This window comes from Salmo salar, chromosome 10 (assembly GCF_965601325.2).
Source record: "Salmo salar chromosome 10, fSalSal1, whole genome shotgun sequence".
In the NCBI taxonomy this organism is placed as follows: domain Eukaryota; kingdom Metazoa; phylum Chordata; class Actinopteri; order Salmoniformes; family Salmonidae; genus Salmo; species Salmo salar.
Window position 1 is genome coordinate 45,057,317 of NC_138300.1, and position 22,632 is coordinate 45,079,948.

General features: G+C 40.3%; 1 protein-coding gene across 1 annotated transcript; it reads left to right on the forward strand.

Annotated features, from left to right (window-relative positions):
• Nucleotides 1–844: 844 nt before the first annotated feature.
• On the forward strand, nt 845–21,529 carry LOC106560414 (calcium-activated chloride channel regulator 1). The gene is made up of 6 exons (XM_082956604.1): nt 845–994; nt 5,915–6,182; nt 6,697–6,870; nt 7,031–7,264; nt 13,528–13,706; nt 21,518–21,529. Exons 1-6 carry the CDS (start codon nt 845–847, stop codon nt 21,527–21,529), a joined length of 1,017 nt encoding a protein of 338 aa, XP_082812730.1.
• Nucleotides 21,530–22,632: the final 1,103 nt, after the last annotated feature.

The window sequence follows — 22,632 nt, forward strand, 5'->3', positions numbered from 1 at the left end:
GTTTAGCCCACTAGGGCACATTCCTTTATCATTTCTTTGTAATGATATCTACTGTTTGTATGCATTTCTGTGAATTACTTAGTTAGTAAATAAATGATTTTAAGACAATTGATGTATGGATGACTCATAGTGAAGACTGGGTTTGTGCAGATAACCAACAATTTACGACGTTTGGAATGAGACTGACGAGGTAAACGAATATATCATTCATCCGAAGACTAATAGATCAGATATTATGATATCTGAAAGTTATATTAGGAAAATTATAACTTCGTAATCGGAATATTTTCCTTGGTGCCCCGACTTCCTAATTAATTACCATTACAAAATTAATCAGTTTAATCGCGTAATAACAATTACAGAGAGTTATTTGATAAATAAATCTTCAGTTTAATGATGCCAAAGACACGACAGTAATATGAGCATACATATTGGCAAAAAATAGAACGTCATCATGGAGAAAAAGCACATGACTCGCAGCTGTTTTTACCAAAAATGTTACAAAAAAAAATAGCATGTAATCACTAACTATTACTTCTAAACAAGACACCTTTTAGGGGGATTCTAAGAAGGCTACAATATTGTTTGGTTTATATCTTTAATAGTCGCTGAGATTGTATTTGGTTATCAATGCAAAATAGGCTACTTTGATGCATAACCTATATAGATGAGATCAAGGAACCATGCGAGTTGGTGGTAAAATACAGCTTCATTGTCCCTTGCAAGAATCCGCCCTTTTGTGAAGAAAAACAACATTGTGCTACGCCCCAAGTGTTGTGTCTCAGTAGAGTCAAATCCTTTCACTTATGAACGCTTTCCCGGTTATATCAGCAGATCTATCACCATGGCTTCTGAAGCAGTGGTTGTGTTGCTGCTGGTCTTCTTGTCAGGATCTACCTTTGGGATAAAGCTGGAAGGAAATGGATACACAGATGTTCTTATTGCTATTAACCCAGTGGTGCCTGAGAACCCACTGCTCATCAAGAGAATCAAGGTAAAGATTATAAACCAACAGTTAGAGACAATTTGCTTCCATGTTACGTATTTTAGGTATACATATACAGCAGGGATCCCCAACTGGTGGTTTTATTTGGCCTCACAAATCTTTCTGATCAAAAAATACAATAAAATAATTATAAAATAAATAAATCATTGTTGGACATAAGACTGCGAAAAAAAAAGATGAAAAGGATATCAGCTCCAAATGATTTTAATTGAAGAAATCTGTTCCCAAGTATTCCCACTCATAATATAGAAACAATTGCGATCGTATACAAATGTAAGCAAGGTTTGAAATGATTATGTTTTAGCCAAACATTATATCTGTTTGGGCTTCTTGTGGTCAATTTGCAGTCTACAAATTATTTGTAATTATGTTGCGGCCCCCCCAACCATCCGCTCAAGAAAGAAATTGGCCCCCGGCTGAATCTAGTTAATGATTCCTGGTATACAGCATTCACGTTTACCTCGCAAGTGCTTCAGTATGTTTGGATAAGTGATTTAAAGGGTATAGATAAACCAAGAAGAAACACATTTGTTGTCAAATATTGTTCAATATACGTATATAATTTGTGTTTCAGGAAATGGTGAGCAATGCGTCATCCGTACTCTTTACAGCCACTGAGGACAAATTCTACTTTGAAGAGATAACAATACTAGTGCCACCAAACTGGACTCAAGGAGACTATGGAAGAACAAAGACTGAAACCTATGAAAAAGTATGAATATTATTGTTATAACTGCAACAGATGAAGCTTCCTGGCAATATTTTTCAGACAGCATAGCATTTCATTGCTAAAAGGCTTTGTTCTCTATTTTAGGCCAACATAGTCATTAATGAGGAAAATCGTGCATATGGAGATCAACCTTACACCCTGCAGTATGGTCAATGTGGATCTGAGAGCCGGTACACTCATTTGACCCCTAAATTCATGTTAGATGATGAACTCATTAAACTGTATGGACCCAGAGGTAAGAGGTACCACCATAAACAGAAGTCTAAGTAATTTAAACACATAACAATTATGATTCTTTAAAATCATAAATAAATAAATCCTGAATAAATTAACAAGACTGAGTTTACAGTAGGCTCACAAGCTTATGAAATTAAGGAAATGAATTACTTGTCTCTTAGGTAAAGTTCTTGTGCATGAATGGGCTCACCTGAGATGGGGAGTTTATGATGAATATGATGACGGGCAGCCATTCTACAAGGGTGCACACGGTGATATTCAGGCAACTAGGTAACCTTGTCTCTTAAACTCTTTCCCACTGTCCAGTCCTACACAGTAACAGTATAACTAATATCAGATCATGTACGACATTTGAAGATACTGTACATTTTGCAGTTTTATCTTTACTTTTGTTTGAACCAGTTTCACATTCATTGTGCATTCTCAACATTCTCTTACTAATTTCACAGATGTTCCCTAGAGCTTTATGGTCAAATTGTCAACAGAATTAACCACACAAATTGCACACACATTGACCCGAACACCAAGATATATACACAGGACTGTGTGTTCGTAGCAGACAGCGAATTGTGGAAGAAAACTGCATCTTTAATGTCCTATCCAAGTTTAGATAAGGTAAGTTATGATTATAAAGACACTCTTAGAAAAAAAGGTGCTATCTAAGAACCTAAAAGGGTTTTTCGACTGTCCTACGTGGAACCCTATTGGGTTCCGTGTAGAACCCTTCCCCAGAGGATTCTACATGGAACCCAAAATAGTTATACCTGGTGTCAAAAAGGGTTATACCTGGAACCAAAAAGGGTTCTCCTATGGGGACAGCCGAAGAACCTTTTTGGAACCCTTTTTTCTAAGAGTGTATGCTGTCTTTCTCAACTGCATCATTCTCAGTTTTGACAAACTTTTATTTATGTACACACTCAAGGTTACGAGATTCTGCTCCAAGAAAACACACAACAGGGAGGCCCCTAATGCACAGAACAGGATGTGTGACAACAGAGATGTGATGGACGTTATTTTCACAAGCTCAGTGGATGCCAAAGCCAATGTCCAGCCTCTGAAAGGACCACATCCAGCACCTAGGTTCACTGTGATGCAGAGGGGACAGAGAGTTGTCTGTCTGGTCCTTGATGTTTCAGGAAGCATGCATGTACGTTACTGCAATATCAGTATAATTGTCTAGGGTAGCACAACTTAAAGCATTTATTATGGATTAGTAAATTGTTCATTCATCATTTATGAATCATTAATCAGTTCATAACTTATTTAATATAGGTCCTTATAAACCATTTACTAATCATTAAGTAAGTATTTTTATGTGGCCTCATCTAAAATGTGGGCTATTTATACTTTATAAATATTTTAAATGTTTTGAGTGACCAGCGTCATTTATCACAAAAAGAAGGACATGCCATTGGTAGACATTCCAGCAGTACCTGATGAAATATATACTGTATATTACACACGTCACTCAAAACATTTGTAAAGTATAAATAGCCCACACTTTAGATAAGGTCACGCAAAAAGACATCTAATGATTAGTAAATGGTTTATAAGGACCTATATCAAACATCTTATTAAATCATTATTAAATACTTTGAAGGTTGTTTATAAATGTGTGAATAACTAGGTTACTAACATTTACAAATGTGTGAGTAATGATTACTAAATGATGAATAATCTATGTAATAATCCATTATAAATGCTTTATTATGTGGAGTTGTTATAAATTGTTACCGTGTCTAGTTTTCATTTCAATATTACAAATATTTTTTCTAGTAGTTACTGTTATTAAGGGTATGTACCCAGCCCTTCAGCATTTGTCTGTGTTATCAATACATTAAAGTTTGTCTAACATCAGACTGTTCTAATGTTTACTTTTAAGGGCTCAAGAATATTGCAACAGCAACAAGCAGCATCTCTGTTCCTGACAACTATAGTGGAAGATAATTCATATGTTGGGATTGTAACATTCACAAATGATGCCACAACTTTAAAACCTTTAACTGTAATCCATCGTGAAGAATCAAGAACGCAACTTGTGAACTATTTACCAGTTGAAGCTATTGGAGGCACTGACATTTGTAAAGGACTTAAAAAAGGTTTTGAGGTAAATATACTACCACATATTTTTTTAACCCCCCATGCAGTCTTTGTAATTGTATTTTTAAATCATCACTGTGTGTGTTAATTTAATGAAAATAACTCCAAAATATATTTGTAATTATTGACTTTTCTTTGGCCTCTGATCAAGTGAGTGTTAGAAAACAAATGTGAAGATATTTACATAAACAGCACTGATTGGCTGATAGGGTGGTCCAGACCCCACCTTACCCAGTTAAACATTCATTGGTCTATTATAATCAGATCACATTGTGACGTCCTGATGTGGGGCAAAAGTTCCACCTCGCCTGAACTGGCTGAAATTCCAGCAATTTTTTTTTTCAAACAGCATTTACACAAAAAGGGCATTATTATAATTTTATTTCGACCTCATAGTGTGGAAATGACATTAAAAAAAATACAGGAAATCACCTTTTAAACTGCACTGCCCCTTGAAGATGTAATGCAAGTGTAGCCTACATGGGTCAGTTTTTTATGTTTTTTTACACCTTTTTATGTTTTCCCCAAAAAATCTATGTTGATTTTCAGGAGTTACGCAAAGACAATGGCAATACAATGGGAGATGAAATCATCCTTTTAACTGATGGGGAATCAGAATTAGATTGTGTGTCTGAGGTTAAAGAAAGTGGTGCCATTGTAAATACAATTGCTCTTGGACCAAGTGCAAACAAAGAGTTGAAAAGGATGTCAGAAATATCAGGTAAGATTTAATCAAAGGACCATCATAGGAAGAATATTTAACTCACGGACGTTACATTGTATTAGCCTTTAAAGGTACTATCCACTCAAAAACGATATTTTGGATTTTTCATTATTCCACTGTTAATACTGTACAGTACCAAAATATTTTGCTTGTCAGCGGTCAAGTTTTCAAGATTTTTGACTTTGAAGAAGCAAAGTGTCACAGGCAACATCAACACGAGGAAGCAAAATGCATATTTTGGGACTGTATCAGCAGTGGATTTTCCCTTTAAGGCAGATGAGAAAGTCACATTTTGTATGCATACTCTTTTCAATTTATTGTCAATTATCTTCATTCTACTTGTTCTTATTTATGTTTCAGGTGGGAAATATTTCTATGCATCTGATAATCTGGATCAAACTGAACTTGTGAATGTATTTGCTTCACTTACCACAACCAACGGCGATTTCACACATCAGACAATCTTGGTGAGATAGAAGTCATTGTAAATGCTTATGAATGTTTATAAATGCTTTATAAATTATTGTATTTGTTATAAATTATAATTAATTGTATTGCTTATAAAACGTATAGATGATTATAAATGCTTACAAATAATTAAAAACGTTATTAGCTTATAGATGTTAAGTATTACCAAACATTCTAACAATATATTTTTAAATGACATGTTTTCCTTAACAGCTTGATAGTTCTGGAATGAGAAGAAAAGGAATTCTCAATGGAACTGTGTCTGTTGATCACACAGTTGGGAATAAAACCACCTTTTTGGTGCTCCATGAAAGTCAATCACCAGAGGATATTGAAATAAAAAGCCCTTCTGGACAAATCTACGATTTTATTGATTTTCAACCTTCTTCTATTTCAAAAACACACTCCTTAGTTATTCAAGGGACAGCAGAGGTATTGTTTTCCATGTCCTGTTGGTGAACATGTAAAGTGTTTTTGTTACTTTAATTGTATCATACTATCAATAATGATAAAGCTCCATATGCAGAGCCTGATACAAACATGAGTTGTTTAAACCCTATGCATTAATCTTGTGAATGTGATTAAGAACTACTGAACTACTCAACCCTTTCTGACTCATTTGAACAATTTCCTTATTGTTTATTTCTAGACTGGAGATTGGACATATACCATAAAAAATACACTGTCAGATCAGTCTATAACAATAACAATAACAAGTCGTGCTGTCAGTGAAGCCATACCTCCAGTTACGGTCAAGGCTTACATGAGCCAACAGTCCATTGATGGCAGCAAACCCATGTTGGTGTATGCAGAGGTCAACCAGAAAGGTGTTCCAGTGATTCTGGCAGATGTGATGGCCACACTGGAGTCTGATGCTGGGGACCAATATCAGCTAGAACTGCTGGATAATGGAGCAGGTCAGTTAGAACCATAATGGAGCAGGTCAGCAAGAGCCATGATGGAGCAGGTCAGTTAGATACATAATGGAGCAGGTTAGTTAGAGCCATAATGGAGCAGGTCAGCTAGAGACATAATGGAGCAGGTCATATAGAGCCATAATGGAGCAGGTCAGTTAGAGACATAACAGAGCAGGTCAGTTAGAGCAATAATGGAGCAGCTCAGTTAGAGCAATAACGGAGCAGGTCAGTTAGAACAATAATGGAGCAGGTCAGTTAGAGCAATAATGGAGCAGCTCAGTTAGAGCCATAATGGAGCAGCTCAGTTAGAGCCATAATGGAGCAGCTCAGTTTGAGACATAATGGAGCAGCTCAGTTTGAGACATAATGGAGCAGCTCAGTTAGAGCCATAATGGAGAAGTAGCAGAATGGTAAAATACATGCATAACATTACATTTTGGATTGTTATCCATTCCATCACTGTCTGAGAGAAATATATAGATATTCTGATTATACACATCTGTATTCTTTCCAGGTGCTGATGCTTTTAGAAATGATGGGATCTATTCCAGATTTTTTACCACTTCTAAAAAAGGAAGGTACAACTTGAAAGTGAAAGTGCAAAGAAAAGACAAAGGCAAAAATAATGGGCAAGTTAGATTGAAGAGACACAGTGTTGCCCCATATGTACCAGGATATGTCATCAAAGGTAAGTCTCCCAGTCTGCTGTTGTTCATCGGTGACAAGTTGAATGTTTTCACATTTTGAGTCTGTTGCAACGTGATATCTAATGTTTTCATATTTCAAGTCTGTGGGTGCCGATATAACATGAATGCATGTAACTTATGGCCCCATTCCCTCTCTTCCAGGAAAAGTAGTGATGAACCCCCCAAAGCCCCCAGTCAGTGAGGATGACCTAGAGGCTGATGTGGGCAGCTTCACCAGAACAGCCATAGGAGAGAGCTTCTCAGTCAGTCTCCCACCTGGTGTCCCCCCTCCAAATTTCCCCCCTAACAAAATCACAGACCTGAATGCAGAGATAGAGGAGGACAAAGTGATGCTCACCTGGACTGCACCTGGGGAAGACATGGATCAAGGCACAGGTACAGTACCTAATTTATTTTTAAGTCTATTTACATAACGTCTAGGGATGGGCAGGTTTAATCGAATATCCGGATATCCGAACGGACGTTAGTATTTGATTACTTTAGTGAGTGTTCTTTTTTTTTTTTTTATGTGAAAGCCTGTTTTAACAATGAAAAAGTTTGTCTAAATTAAATAAAATTATCCTTGTGACATTTTTAACTACAAGGATATACCATAACACACGCAGGGGATCAAGCTTTGTGTCACGTCCTGTCCATAGAAAGCTGTTATTTTCTATGGTAGAGTAGGTCAAGGCGTGACGGGGGTTATCTAGTTTAGTTTTTCTATGTTATGTTCTAGTTTTGTATTTCCATGTAGGGTTTTGTTTGGGATGATCTCCAATTAGAGGCAGCTGGTCATTGTTGTCTCTAATTGGAGATCATACTTAAAACCAGTTATGGACAGGAGTTCCGCTAGCGGAACCCCTCACCAACAGCCAATGTAATAGCAGGGCGCGAAATATGAAACAGCAAAAATCTCATAATTCAATTTTCTCAAACATACAACTATTATCCACCATTTTAAAGATAAGATTCTCCTTAATCCAACCACAGTGTCCGATTTCAAAAAGGCTTTACGGCGAAAGCAAAACATTACATTTACATTTACATTTAAGTCATTTAGCAGACGCTCTTATCCAGAGCGACTTACAAATTGGTGCATTCACCTTATGATATCCAGTGGAACAACCACTTTACAATAGTGCATCTAAATCTTTTAAGGGGGGGGGGGGGGGGTTAGAAGGATTACTTTATCCTATCCTAGGTATTCCTTAAAGAGGTGGGGTTTCAGGTGTCTCCGGAAGGTGGTGATTGACTCCGCTGTCCTGGCGTCGTGAGGGAGCTTGTTCCACCATTGGGGTGCCAGAGCAGCGAACAGTTTTGACTGGGCTGAGCGGGAACTGTGCTTCCTCAGAGGTAGGGGGGCCAGCAGGCCAGAGGTGGATGAACGCAGTGCCCTTGTTTGGGTGTAGGGCCTGATCAGAGCCTGAAGGTATGGAGGTGCCGTTCCCTTCACAGCTCCGTAGGCAATCACCATGGTCTTGTAGCGGATGCGAGCTTCAACTGGAAGCCAGTGGAGAGAGCGGAGGAGCGGGGTGACGTGAGAGAACTTGGGAAGGTTGAACACCAGACGGGCTGCGGCGTTCTGGATGAGTTGTAGGGGTTTAATGGCACAGGCAGGGAGCCCAGCCAACAGCGAGTTGCAGTAATCCAGACGGGAGATGACAAGTGCCTGGATTAGGACCTGCGCCGCTTCCTGTGTGAGGCAGGGTCGTACTCTGCGAATGTTGTAGAGCATGAACCTACAGGATCGGGTCACCGCCTTGATGTTAGTGGAGAACGACAGGGTGTTGTCCAGGATCACGCCAAGGTTCTTAGCACTCTGGGAGGAGGACACAAGGGAGTTGTCAACCGTGATGGCGAGATCATGGAACGGGCAGTCCTTCCCCGGGAGGAAGAGCAGCTCCGTCTTGCCGAGGTTCAGCTTGAGCTGGTGATCCGTCATCCACACTGATATGTCTGCCAGACATGCAGAGATGCGATTCGCCGCCTGGTTATCAGAAGGGGGAAAGGAGAAGATTAATTGTGTGTCGTCTGCATAGCAATGATAGGAGAGACCATGTGAGGATATGACAGAGCCAAGTGACTTGGTGTATAGCGAGAATAGGAGAGGGCCTAGAACAGAGCCCTGGGGGACACCAGTGGTGAGAGCGCATGGTGCGGAGACAGATTCTCACCACGCCACCTGGTAGGAGCGACCTGTCAGGTAGGACGCAATCCAAGCGTGGGCCGCGCCGGAGATGCCCAACCCGGAGAGGGTGGAGAGGAGGATCTGATGGTTCACAGTATCAAAGGCAGCAGATAGGTCTAGAAGGATGAGAGCAGAGGAGAGAGAGTTAGCTTTAGCAGTGCGGAGAGCCTCCGTGACACAGAGAAGAGCAGTCTCAGTTGAATGCCCAGTCTTGAAACCTGACTGATTAGGATCAAGAAGGTCATTCTGAGAGAGATAGCAGGAGAGCTGGCCAAGGACGGCACGTTCAAGAGTTTTGGAGAGAAAAGAAAGAAGGGATACTGGTCTGTAGTTGTTGACATCGGAGGGATCGAGTGTAGGTTTTTTCAGAAGGGGTGCAACTCTCGCTCTCTTGAAGACGGAAGGGACGTAGCCAGCGGTCAAGGATGAGTTGATGAGCGAGGTGAGGTAGGGGAGAAGGTCTACGGAAATGGTCTGGAGAAGAGAGGAGGTGATAGGGTCAAGTGGGCAGGTTGTTGGGCGGCCGGCCGTCACAAGACGCGAGATTTCATCTGGAGAGAGAGGGGAGAAAGAGGTCAAAGCACAAGGTAGGGCAGTGTGAGCAGGACCAGCGGTGTCGTTTGACTTAGCAAACGAAGATCGGATATCGTCAACCTTCTTTTCAAAATGGTTGACGAAGTCATCCGCAGAGAGGGAGGAGGGGGGGGGAGGGGAGGAGGATTCAGGAGGTAGCAAAGAGCTTCCTAGGGTTAGAGGCAGATGCTTGGAATTTAGAGTGGTAGGAAGTGGCTTTAGCAGCAGAGACAGAAGAGGAGAATGTAGAGAGGAGGGAGTGAAAGGATGCCAGGTCCGCAGGGAGGCGAGTTTTCCTCCATTTCCGCTCGGCTGCCCGGAGCCCTGTTCTGTGAGCTCGTAGTGAGTCGTCGAGCCACGGAGCAGGAGGGGAGGACCGAGCCGGCCTGGAGGATAGGGGACAGAGAAAATCAAAGGATGCAGAAAGGGAGGAGAGGAGGGTTGAGGAGGAAAATTCAGGAGATAGGTTGCAGAAGGTTTGTGCAGAGGGAAGAGATGATAGGATGGAAGAGGAGAGAGTAGCGGGAGAGAGAGAGCGAAGGTTGGGACGGCGCAATACCATCCGAGTAGGGGCAGAGTGAGAAGTGTTGGATGAGAGCAAGAGGGAAAAGGATACAAGGTAGTGGTCGGAGATTTGGAGGGGAGTTGCAATGAGATTAGTGGAAGAACAGCATCTAGTAAAGATGAGGTCAAGCGTATTGCCTGCCTTGTGAGTAGGGGGGGAAGGTGAGAGGGTGAGGTCAAAAGAGGAGAGGAGTGGAAAGAAGGAGGCAGAGAGGAATGAGTCAAAGGTAGACGTGGGGAGGTTAAAGTCACCCAGAACTGTGAGAGGTGAGCCATCTTCAGGAAAGGAACTTATCAAGGCGTCAAGCTCATTGATGAACTCTCCAAGGGAACCTGGAGGGCGATAAATGATAAGGATGTTAAGCTTGAAAGGGCTGGTAACTGTGACAGCATGGAATTCAAATGAGGAGATAGACAGATGGGTCAGGGGAGAAAGAGAGAATGTCCGTGAGTATAACAGAACTCATATGGCAGGCAAAAACCTGAGAAAAATCCAACCAGGAAGTGGGAAATCTGAGGAGCTTTGCAGCTCCTTCAGGGTTATCTTTGGTCTCTTTGTTGCCTCTCTGATTAATGCCCTCCTTGTCTGGTCCGTGAGTTTTGGTGGGCAACCCTCTCTTGGTAGGTTTGTTATGGTGCCATATTCTTTCAATTTATAAATAATAGATTTAATGGGGCTCCGTAGGATGTTCAAAGTTTTGGATATTTTTTTATTACCCAACCCTGATCTGTACTTCTCCACAACTTTCTCCCTGACTTGTTTGGAGCGCTCCTTGGTCTTCATGGTGCTGCTTGCTTGGTGGTGCCCCTTGCTCAGTGGTGTTAAAGACTCTGGGGCCTTTCAGAACAGGTGTATATATACTGAGATCATGTGACAGATCATGTGACACTTAGATTGCACAGATGTGGACTTTATTTGACTAATTATGTGACTTCTGATGGTAATTGGTTGCACCAGATCTTATTTAGGGACTTCATAGCAAAGGGGGTGAATACATATGCACGCACCACTATTCCATGTTAAAAAAAAATGTATTTCACTTCACCAATTTGGACTATTTTGTGTATGTCCATCACATGAAATCCAAATAAAATAAATTACAGGTTGTAACGCAACAGAATAGTAAAATCGCCAAGGGGGATGAATACTTTTGCAAGGCACAGTGTATACACTACCGTTCAAAAGTTTGGGGTCACTTAGAAATGTCCTTGTTTTTGAAAGAAAAGCACATTTTTTATCCATTAAAATAAGATCAAATTGATCAGAAATACAGTGTAGACATTGTTAATGTTGTAAATGACTACTGTAGCTGGAAACGGCTGGACAGAGACACTGGGCAGAGGAACTCTGCCTAGAAGGCCAGCATCCCGGAGTCACCTCTTCACTGTTGACGTTGAGACTGGTGTTTTGCGGGTACTATTTAATGAAGCTGCCAGTTGAGGACTTATGAGGTGTCTGTTTCTAAAACTAGACACTCTAATTTACTTGTCCTCTTGCTCAGTTGTGCACCGGGGCCTCCCACTCCTCTTTCTATTCTGGTTAGAGCCAGTTTGCACTGTTCTGTGAAGGGAGAAGTACACAGCGTTATGTCGGAGGTGAACGGTAGTGTATATTTTTTTGTGTACATGTATTTAACCCCTTATTTTTGGCACTAAACAGTCTCCATATATACTGTACTTCCATTCATTTTTTTCAACTGATACCGGGGGACCTCTAGATGAATCCTGTGAGGCCTGTGGGCATCCTAGAGCAAAACAACCGACATGTACGTGTTCGTGAGAGTCTCATCTTTAATGTGTAGCCCAAACTGTTTGGACGCTACAGACAAAAGTTGGCAGATCAGCTGTACCTACTTCAGACGAGTCACAAGACGTTTATGGAGGTCGTAGAGCAAAACAGAGATCTCCGTCGTGTTCGTGAGAGTAGGCCAAACCTTTCGGACACTACGGGCGATTTTGTGAGAAGACCAATTTTCGCGATGTCTCATGTTCTGACAAACCCAGCTCTAACTCTGCCACCTTTTACCGCAGATGCAGAAGTACGACATCGTCAGAGTGGTGGATTGAGACACGTCCAATGCAAAAAAGATATATCTAGCTTAAACAGACAGATTTTTATGGGGATGTTTATATTATGCTAATTTGACTGCGGGGGCGCAGACATCGAATCTAGGGGGTTAATAGTTTTTCTGAACCATACTTAACAGGTTAGCTAGACTCATATCCTTGAGAATGTGTGCTAAATTTCATTTCTCCAAGTCAAACAGATCAAGAGATATAAATATGTGCCTGTTGTTGTGCCACCATGTGTTCGATTTGAATGGGCTTGCTTTATGTTAAGTCTTGACAGTGTTTGGAACATGTGACAATATGAATAACCATGTCTGATTTATATGCATTCATGTGCTAAGTCACACCCAGCTGAATATTTATTGGTCACTAGTGGCCATGTTGTTTGAGATAATAGCGTTGAGAGACCTTGTTCCATAGATGCTATATATTTCATCCAGATCAGAACAGTGGTTCCAGAGATGTAGTTATTTAGGTGTTTTTCACAAAATTCAAAATGGCGGAAAATCCATCATGGCGGACCTTATGGGGTAAATTTGTTCCTTGTAATGAACAGGACCTATGTACTGAATTTTATGACTCCAGATCACATGGGGTGAGAGGTGTGACCTTTACATTTTTGCATTTGAAATCAATTGTTGTAGCGCCACCATAAGGCGAATATGGATGGCATTGCATGACAGGGTATGGCCCTTTACCATCATGCAATGTTGCACCCTTCTAAGCCTTATCTTCTCAAGGGAATTAGCATTTTAATTTAGCATTACGGAAGGCTGCCCTGATATCGGTATGCTATTTTCCATACTTTTAAATAGTAATTCCAGGCACTCACCTAACAAAGGTTCCACAATACCTGACAGATCAATGCAAAACACTTTTTGTAACATAATCAGTTCTTTCATGGCAGAAAATCTGACTTCTCTTTCGCTGTTGATGTTAACCAAACTACCTCAGAAAAGCGCCATTCTGATTGGTCGAGAGTGAATAGGATTTTTTTAAATAAAAACATTTTTTAATGTTTTTTAATTTCAACTCTATGGATATCTGAAAAAAATGTCATGATATTAGTCAGATCATTTCAAATGTCTATCCCTAATAATTATCCTCATCATGAACATTACTGATCCTGAAATCATTATTTACCATAACACTTTCTAGATGAGATCAGACATTTGCATTGAATACCCATGTGTGAATCTCATACATATGTGTTATAACCTGAATTGTCCCTTTCCACTTTGTCCTGCTTCATTTCTTTCAGCTGATTCCTATGAGATCAGAGTCAGCATGGACTTGGAAGCCCTGAGAGGAAATTTCAGTGGAGCACATCTAATGAACACCTCTGACATCCAACCACTAGAGGCAGGCTCTACAGAGGAATATTCCTTCCTGTCCAGTTACATCATCAATGCTGAACCAGAGACGGTCATGTTCTTTGCTGTATGTTCTCGTGACAAGGATTCTCTGATGTCTGACATGTCTAATGTTGCTAAAGCCACAAAAATGTTACCATTTGTACCATTTATTCAAACTACAACTACGTCTACGATATCACAATATCTAAGTCCAAACCTAAAGCGGTCCTCTGGATCAAATGTAGTAGCAGTGGTTGTATCAGTCATTGGTACTGCTGCAGTCATTATTGCTGTGCTAGTTGTAAGCAGGATGCGACTCAACAGACCCGGGAACACTCCCCACTTCACAGAGACACAGGTCTCTACAAGCCTGCTGTAACAATTCACAGCACGAATACATCCATGGCCTTACCAACACTAAAGATAACTCTATAATTAATATAACACTCCTTTCTGAAAAACAATGGCAACGCAAGCTATTCTCTGTTTGAATTTGAAATATATTACCCTTTCCAAAGGCAAGACAGAATTGTATTTACTGAGAAGACAGAGAGCAGAGTATGCCATCTATCGAGTAAGACTCAACCATTAGTTCCATCATGGTAATGCTCCCAGTCGTTTACTGGCTAACAAACTACGCAGTAATGACCAATTAGCTGATATAGCAACTTCTGAATCTGAAATCTGTCTGAATCTGTCTCAATGAACTTAAAAGGGCATTGGATAACATGAATAAAGGCAAATCACCTGGATGGATGGTATTCCCCCTGAGGTCTATTTCAAATATTGGAATCAATTAGGTCCACTGTTGCTTGAAATGACTAACACAGCCATTCACAAAGGCTCATTTGGGAGAGATGTGAATAAAGCACAAATTTCGGCTTATAATAAATTTAAAAAGTAAGGATGCCACCCAGTGTTCTCACTATTGCCCCCTATCTTTGATAAACACAGATATTTAACTGTTTTCCAAAATGTTGTCATCCCGTCTCGAGACTTTCTTACCCAAATTGCTCGTCACAGACCAAAGCGGGTTTGTTAAAAAACGTTAATCCACAGACAATCGCCGTCATCTGTTACATATCAACAATGCTTCAACAGAAACAACAGCTTCTTGGGCTGTTTTATCTCTCGATGCAGAAAATCTTTGATAGACTAGAATGTTAATACCTCTGGTCGATCTTGGAACATATGGGAATTGGCTCCAATTTCATTAATATGATTAAAATACTATATGCCAATCTCTCAGCCATAGTTATAACAGGCAATATCTGCTCTGCTCTGTTCAGAATCACTTGAAGCAGCAGACAATGCTGTCTGATTTCTTCATGGAACCCCTGGCCCAGGCAAATCATCAATCGAAGGAAATAACACCAACTTCCCTAAAAGCTACTGATCACTTAATCTCATTATACACGGATGACATTTTACTATACTGCTGTGGAGAAAATTAACAGACCATGGCAAAATGATCAGTTTCTCTGGTTTTACTATTTATAGGTATGTGTTTGGGTAAAATTAACATTTTTGTTTTATTCTATAAACTACTGACAACATTTCTCCCAAATTCCAAATATTGTCATTTAGAGCATTTATTTGCAGAAAATGTCAACTGGTCAAAATAACAAAAAAGATGCAGTGTTGTCAGACCTCGAATAATGCGAAGAAAATAAGTTGATATTCATTTTTAAACAACACAAAACTAATGTTTTAACTTAGAAAGAGTTCAGAAATCAATATTTGGTGGAATAACCTTGATTTTCAGTCACAGCTTTCATGCGCCTTGGCATGCTCTCCACCAGTCTTTCACATTGATGTTGGGTGACTTTATGCCACTCCTGGCGCAGAAATTCAAGCAGCTCTGCTTTGTTTGATGGCTTGTGACCATCCATTTTGCAGCGGTCTCTTAATTTTTTCCAGAGCTGTATATAGACATTGTACCACAATCATTCCTAAATGCGTTGAAGAATATAGAATAATTTAGTTTCATCCCAAATTATTAAATATATCTAACCAAATCATCCCTACTGCCTCTCAAGACCCCGATGGAGGAATCAATCTTTAGTTTTTGAATCCAAATCATTGCCCATTTTAAATATTTGTGAGTAGATATAACCATTGCAAGAAACTTTAACAGAATGCTCAAATCAATTAAAATCCAACCTCAGTAGATGGACTAACATCCCAGTTGCTTTAACTGGCAGAATATCTATTGTCAAAATGAATATATTGCCACGGGTGAATTTCTGTAGTTCAATTCTTCCCGTCTCTCCCTTCTGACTATTGAGATACAATTCATAAGTAAGCGATCCTGGATAAAAAAATAATAAACTTACAAAGAGGGAGTCTTTCCTACGTCTTGTAGGAGGACTATCCATACCAAACTTTCCTGGCACTAGCATTTCGACCTATTCTAAATTGGTGCTACTGGGAATCAAAATCTCATGCCTATAATACAATATTTAACAATAATGCCTTGCGATCTGGAACAGAATATGGAAAAATATGACCTTGGCATCCCGTAATCTGAACCATCAATTTATACATTTAAAGGTTGTTCAAAGACTGCTTTAAACATCAAGGAAACGTTTCACGATGAAATTGGTCCCAACTGTTCACTGTGTTCCCTACAAGCAACAGTGACAAGCAACCATAGTTGCTGGGAGGCTGTATGGGCAGAGGCTTGTTTGATGGGCGGAAGCATACTTATTTTTGTTTCTTTTCCTTTACATACTAAATGTCATAATGATCAATACTTTGTATTTATGTGCCTTTGTTATGTTTGAGTGGCAGCCTACAGGAAAAGACGATATGAACTGAACCGCCCCCCTCTACTTCTCTCTTTTCATTATATTCATACATTTGTTTAAATGTTATATTCTTTCAGGACAAACACATTAACATCTTGCATGCTTTGAATATTTGAGATGTATTTGCTTAGTTTAACCACAGGATGGCAGTCAAGGACCAGCATTAGCTTTTCTTCGCTGTCTTTTGTCTGTCTGGTCTGGTGCTTTAGTATTGTGGTCATGTCGTGATGTGGGCACATTTAAAACTTTTATGAATGAAACTGGCTACACATCTACCATTATTATATTGTTTTACTGTGATTGAAAGGGGTCTATTCAAGGTCTTAATTAAAGGCCTATTTTACACTCACACATTCATTCGTTTATAATCATATATTCTACTATCATGACTTCACACTTAACACTCATTTCACATAATTTTGTGATAAGTCGATTAGATAAATAAAAATCATATAATTTGCTAAAGGAAGTGACTTTGTAATCTTTTGTTGTCTTAACCAATTGATGTCAGGATTTAATTCCTAGAATTTCAAACAGAAGCCATCAAAAGTACGTGTATGTATATGATACAATTCATGATTTTAACACCAACTAATCTAGCATCATCCAACACAATGCAAATATTCTCCTTTCTGTGGTCTTTGACTTTCAAAACAGGTGATTTTCCTGTAAGACCAGGGTTTACTGAGACTGTTCTATTCCTTTGCCTTGTGCATCATCTCAGGTATTTCCCTCAAACATGTCTCTAAAACTAATGATGTCATCTAGCGTTTAGGAGCGTCAGTAAACCACATAAAACCATTAATTACAATAAAGCCATTCCTAGGGACAAGCATGGATACCAACGCAGAAAAAACACCCAATAAAGCAATCATCAAGTTGGAGGTTTGGAGTTTACAGAGAAACCCCCCTATTATCATCCCTTGTTGTTATACTCAGTCTGGAAAACATAGTCACACTTTCCATGATCACTGTTGGAAAGATGGTGGCTCTTGAAAGAGTGGTACAACAATACAATAGAAGTACTGGGTGAACTTAACCAGGTGAAATACTACAGTTGGTCCATTGTGGGCAAGAAAGGAAACCATGGCTGTATTGTTCTTTTCATGGGATTGAATCAACGTTGTTTCCACGTCATTTCAATGAAATTACATTTAACCAACGTGGAATAGATGTTGAATTGACGTCTGTGCCCAGTGAGCAGCATTGTCCCCAGAACTCATAATGCTGAATGTCTATGGCCCAATTTTCAATCTCAGCACAGACATGAGTTCAATATCATAAATCCAGGGTAAAACCCGTTGTGCCAAAGTCAGGAAGCCTTACATCAGAAATTTGGTAAACACATACTGAAAGTTGGTTCATCGTGACAAAAAATGAAGTATCAGTAACAAACCACCATAGAGAGATGAAATGAAACGTGATTCTTGATAATACTAATTGAATTAAACCCCAAGGCAATTTGTATTTCTGTCCTGCTACTACAGTATACAGAATGTAAAATATTTTGTTTATTTTATGTAGTTTACGAAAGTTCAATCAGGAAGGCTCGTCTGAATGCTCATTTAACTTCATCCAGGAAGCATAACATAATTCTCTGTTTCCTATTCTAGGGGCATAGTGGGAATGAATACACACGTATCATCATCAGCATAACATTTTGTTTCTCCTCTTTCCTATTAGCCAGTTGTGGAATGGCATTCACCTATTTTACCTTATAAGCACGGCGCAATAATGGACATACCTCACGCTTGCCGTTTAACCTATGGGCTCACTTTTACAATTATCAACTTCTTCTTGCTCAACCAATGGACTTACATCTTGTGATGTACAATATTTATATTGACAACCGTGGCTTCCCTGTGGCTCAGTTGGTAGAGCATGGTGTTTGCAACGCCAGGGTTGTGGGTTCAATTCCCACAGGGGGCCATTATGAAGAAAAAAAAAAAGTATGCATTCACTACTGTAAGTCGCTCTGGATAAGAGTGTCTGCTAAATGACTAAAATGGTCTGTACTCAATTTAACTCTTTCTGAGGGTGGTGTTAAGTGGTCTCTGTGCATTCTGCTTAGCTAGAATATCAGAGAGTGACTTAATAGACATAATAACCCCCCTGTCCCCGTGCTTCCCCTCTGCTGTCTCCCACCATCTTCACCCCAGTCTCCCCCCAGCCCCTCTCCAGACCACTTTGTGACGTATTACAGAGGGAGAGTCAATATGCAGAGTGATTCATGGGAAACTCAGCCTAAGCTTTGGCAAGGAGCAAAGAGACAGGATCTCCATCTTGGTGAATTGTTTCCCTCTCTCTACAGGTCTGTCACTCAACTAAGTCATTCTCCCTATCTGTCTCTCTCTTCCTCAATGTATTTATTTGTGCCTATCTTTAGCCATGTTGGCTTCATCCTCCACTCTGCAGTTGGCCATCCCTGTTTCACCACCACAGCAGTGCTGATCCATGTACTTCTAAGGCAGGCAAGAGGCCAAACACAGAGGGCTGAAAGAGTGTTCATATTAAACATTTGATTAAACAACCGTATAATAAGGTTGTGTTGGTATGAAGGTAATTGTACATTGTCTATGGTGATTGACATCACTTATTTTCTGAATTTGACACATAGTGCCATGCTTTAAAAAGGCATTCAGATTCTTTAAGATAATCTCTCCTGGACTTGGATGGCTTTCATATGAGTGTATTTCTATGTGTCAAATTACCATCCCCTTAAGAGACAGTATTACATTCATTCGCCACAGCTTGCCAAAGCAAATTAAATATTTTCCATTCTGACAAAATCATAGCCTATTATTATTCCATCATTCATCTTAAGGGCTCAAAAGCACTGACTAAAACAAACTATCAAATTCAATAATAATGTTATTGCACACTGATACCAAATGCAGGCAAGCTTTAGTTAAACCTTGGCTTGCAGTGCAAATGATTGTTTAAACCGAACCATGTTGTGTTTCTAAACACTAGCTGGTGATGAACATCAGCTCACCATTCAGCCTCGCCCGTTCTGTCTCTGTTACTCGGTGGATGGCCTGGCCAGTACTATCAGAGGGAGCTTCCTAAATCTAAATCTCTCTTCCTAAATCTATAAAGCTATTTGGAGACTGTCATTCGTAGCCCCAAAGGTACAGTATGCTGACAAATGCCACCTAATTAGACAGGATTATATTTCAGCCCAGACTTCAAATCTGCCGTTAAATACTTCCTTTTTCATTCTTGATTCATCTGGAACGAGAAAAGAGGGGAATTTCTTTAGCCAATTACAAGTTTAAAAACCTTATCCTGACTTACAGACGTCAATTCAACATGTATTCCATTTCATAAATTTAATTGAAATGATGTGGAAACAATGTTCATTTAAATCAGTGTTTGCCCAGTGGGTTATTTGTCAACTCGAAAATGTAAACAAATTAAGTCGTCTTAGTGAAGTTTGATTATCCTGACCTCGGGACCAGGAAATGCAAGCTCAAGGGTCATGTTTACAAACTGGAGACCCATTCAAACAAATCACTAGTAGGGACGTTTTTGTTGCTGTAGTTTTTTGGGGGGCCCATCCACCACCCCTCTTCGGAGGACAAAAATACAATTTGCTTTCCCAGTTTTTTCTTTATTCGTACGTTCTACATACATTTTACATACATGCCATTTTTTTTTTACGGTAGTTACATAGCAAGAATAAAGTAATTTAATATTTGTATATACATTACATCAAGATAGATAGTACTTGAACATTATAAATCGTGTTTTCAGTCATAACTATCATAGAACATGAGATTTTAAACATACCCTGCAGCTACTATCAGTCCATCCCACCTATCTACTACCACCCCCCAAATCTGGAAAATGGCCCTCATGGATTCTCACTGCAGCCTGTAGAAACATAAGGCCTCTGTCACCAAGGACATCCCAGGAAATAGCTCTTAGGTATCGCAATAATCATACAAATAAATGTTTAGGGTATCCAATGTGATTTATCTATGAGGCGAATGCCTTCCGCGGTCATCTGGAAGTGCAGGGGAGCCACTTATTAAATCTACTGATAGCAAATCAAACATTAAACTTCTACTTGTTCAGTTCTGCTGAGTCAGAGCGCACCAGAAGTTCTGCCACAGAACATTTGCCAGCAGTTAATAGTTTGAGCATCCACATCCAAATAAAGTGTGACCTAACCTTCAAAGAGATATAGAAATACATCAGCCATTCTCTTTTTGATTGTTAATGTTACTGGAAAGTGTTTTGGTGGATCAATACCCCTTCATAAAGTTGAAGACAGCAGTTGTTATAACCCAATACATTTGATAAAATCGTTGCGCTCAATTTGACCTCACTGTGCCACCTGTCAGTCTAGTGTTTTTTTTTATAATTAAAAGTCCCCTTTAGATGCCTGCCCACTGGGCAAAAACTGTTTTCATCCACCTTGTTTCCATGTCATTTCAACAACCAAAAATGTATGTGATGATGTTGAGTCAACGTGGAAAACTGATTGGATTTGCAAAAAGTAATCAACATAAGGGAATTTTGTCTTTTAACCTAAATCTAATGACAATGTGGCATTGTTTGTTGATTTCACTTTGAATTTACATTAGTTGACAACTCAACCAAATGTAAATCCAAACTAGATGTTGAACTGACGTCTGTGCCCAGTGGGTGGTCTCGTGTTATGGGACAGGTAATCACTGACGTGAGAGAGGTCTGTAAGGATATTAAGGTCTTCTGGCATTACCCTGGTATTGAGAATCAGGGGAAAGACAGCCGCTTGACATTGTAAATCCTACATTGATCGCATGGCATTAATTCATGTACCTCCTGGCATCTAGTTGTTTTGGCTTTGTTTTGAGGACCTTATGTCCGAGTCAAAGGTCAGATCATGGGATCATTCACACCACAAACATGTCCACAAAGGAAATTCTCTCTCTCTCTCTCTCTCTCCTCTCTCTCTCTCTCTCTCTCTGTCTCTTTCTCTCTCTTCCCCCGCTCTCTCCTTCCTCCCTCGGTCTGTGCCATGTACAGAGGGCTTCGGCTCCCCTCTCCTTTGAGTCTGTGTAAATGGGGTTAAAAACCTCTCCATTTGGGTTTCCAGGAGCTGATGTAAGGCTGTTGGCTGAATGTATTTAGATTCAGTGGGGAATGTAAAGTCCCTCACTAAGCTGTACCCTTACTCTGCCTGACATCATGGAGCTGCAGGAAGATTGACAACAGCACTCAGATGTTTTCACAACCCAACCCAGCCCAAGCACTCCTGAAAGAGAGGAGCACAGAGAGGGCAGGAGGATGAGAGAGCGAGAGAGAGAGAGTTAGGAAGAGATAATTAAAATGGTGCGATTGAGGGAAAGAGAGACAGAGATAGTAAGAGAGAAAGAGGTCATCAAAAGGATGCGAGAGTTTGTCAGAGCCAGAGCAATGCACAGAAGCTGTGTTCTGACCCGCTGGGGCCTTGTTCCCTCTTCCCGTGGGTTTGGCATTTGAGTGGAGCATTGAGAGAACAGGCATGCTGTCCTCTCACCTCCTGGCTTTCTGTTCAGATTCCTCACATCCTGACCTTATCACTGATCTCTTCCTCTCTTGTTTTCTCTCCCTGTCCAATCGCATCTCTGGATACACACATACTGTGACTTACACACACAGTTAACCCACCACCCCTCTTCTGTTCTGCTCCACTATCTCCACACCTGTTTTCAATTGCACTGTACGGCCAATCCCAACACACAGGACACGCAAGTGCAAACACACACCATGCGTTCACATAAACACAGTAGCAGCAGCAGCGACACGGGTTACAGAGTAAGAGAGAGAAAGAGGGGGCATCACTGAATCACTGAACTCCCATCCATCTCCATTGATGCTACAGCATGGTCCTGGACAACTAGGTCACCAGGACGTGTTGACGACCAATAGCGTCAATGCTGCCAATACACTGCTGTGCTGATAGCCCAACACCATATAAATACACAGAGCCCAACACCACATAAATACACTGAGAGCCCAACACCACATACATACACTGAGAGCCCAACACCACATAAACACGCTGAGAGCCCAACACCACATAAACACACTGAGAGCCCAACACCACATAAATACACTGAGAGCCCAACACCACATAAACACGCTGAGAGCCCAACACCACATAAACACGCTGAGAGCCCAACACCACATAAACACACTGAGAGCCCAACACCACATAAACACACTGAG

Excerpts from the sequence above, each read along its gene's own strand:
- LOC106560414 (XM_082956604.1), top strand. The coding sequence starts at position 845 with ATGGCTTCTGAAGCAGTGGTTGTGTTGCTGCTGGTCTTCTTGTCAGGA. Across the intron at positions 995-5,914 it reads TGCTCATCAAGAGAATCAAG|ACTGGAGATTGGACATATAC; the intron begins GTAAAGATTATA and ends GTTTATTTCTAG. Across the intron at positions 7,265-13,527 it reads AGACATGGATCAAGGCACAG|CTGATTCCTATGAGATCAGA; the intron begins GTACAGTACCTA and ends CATTTCTTTCAG.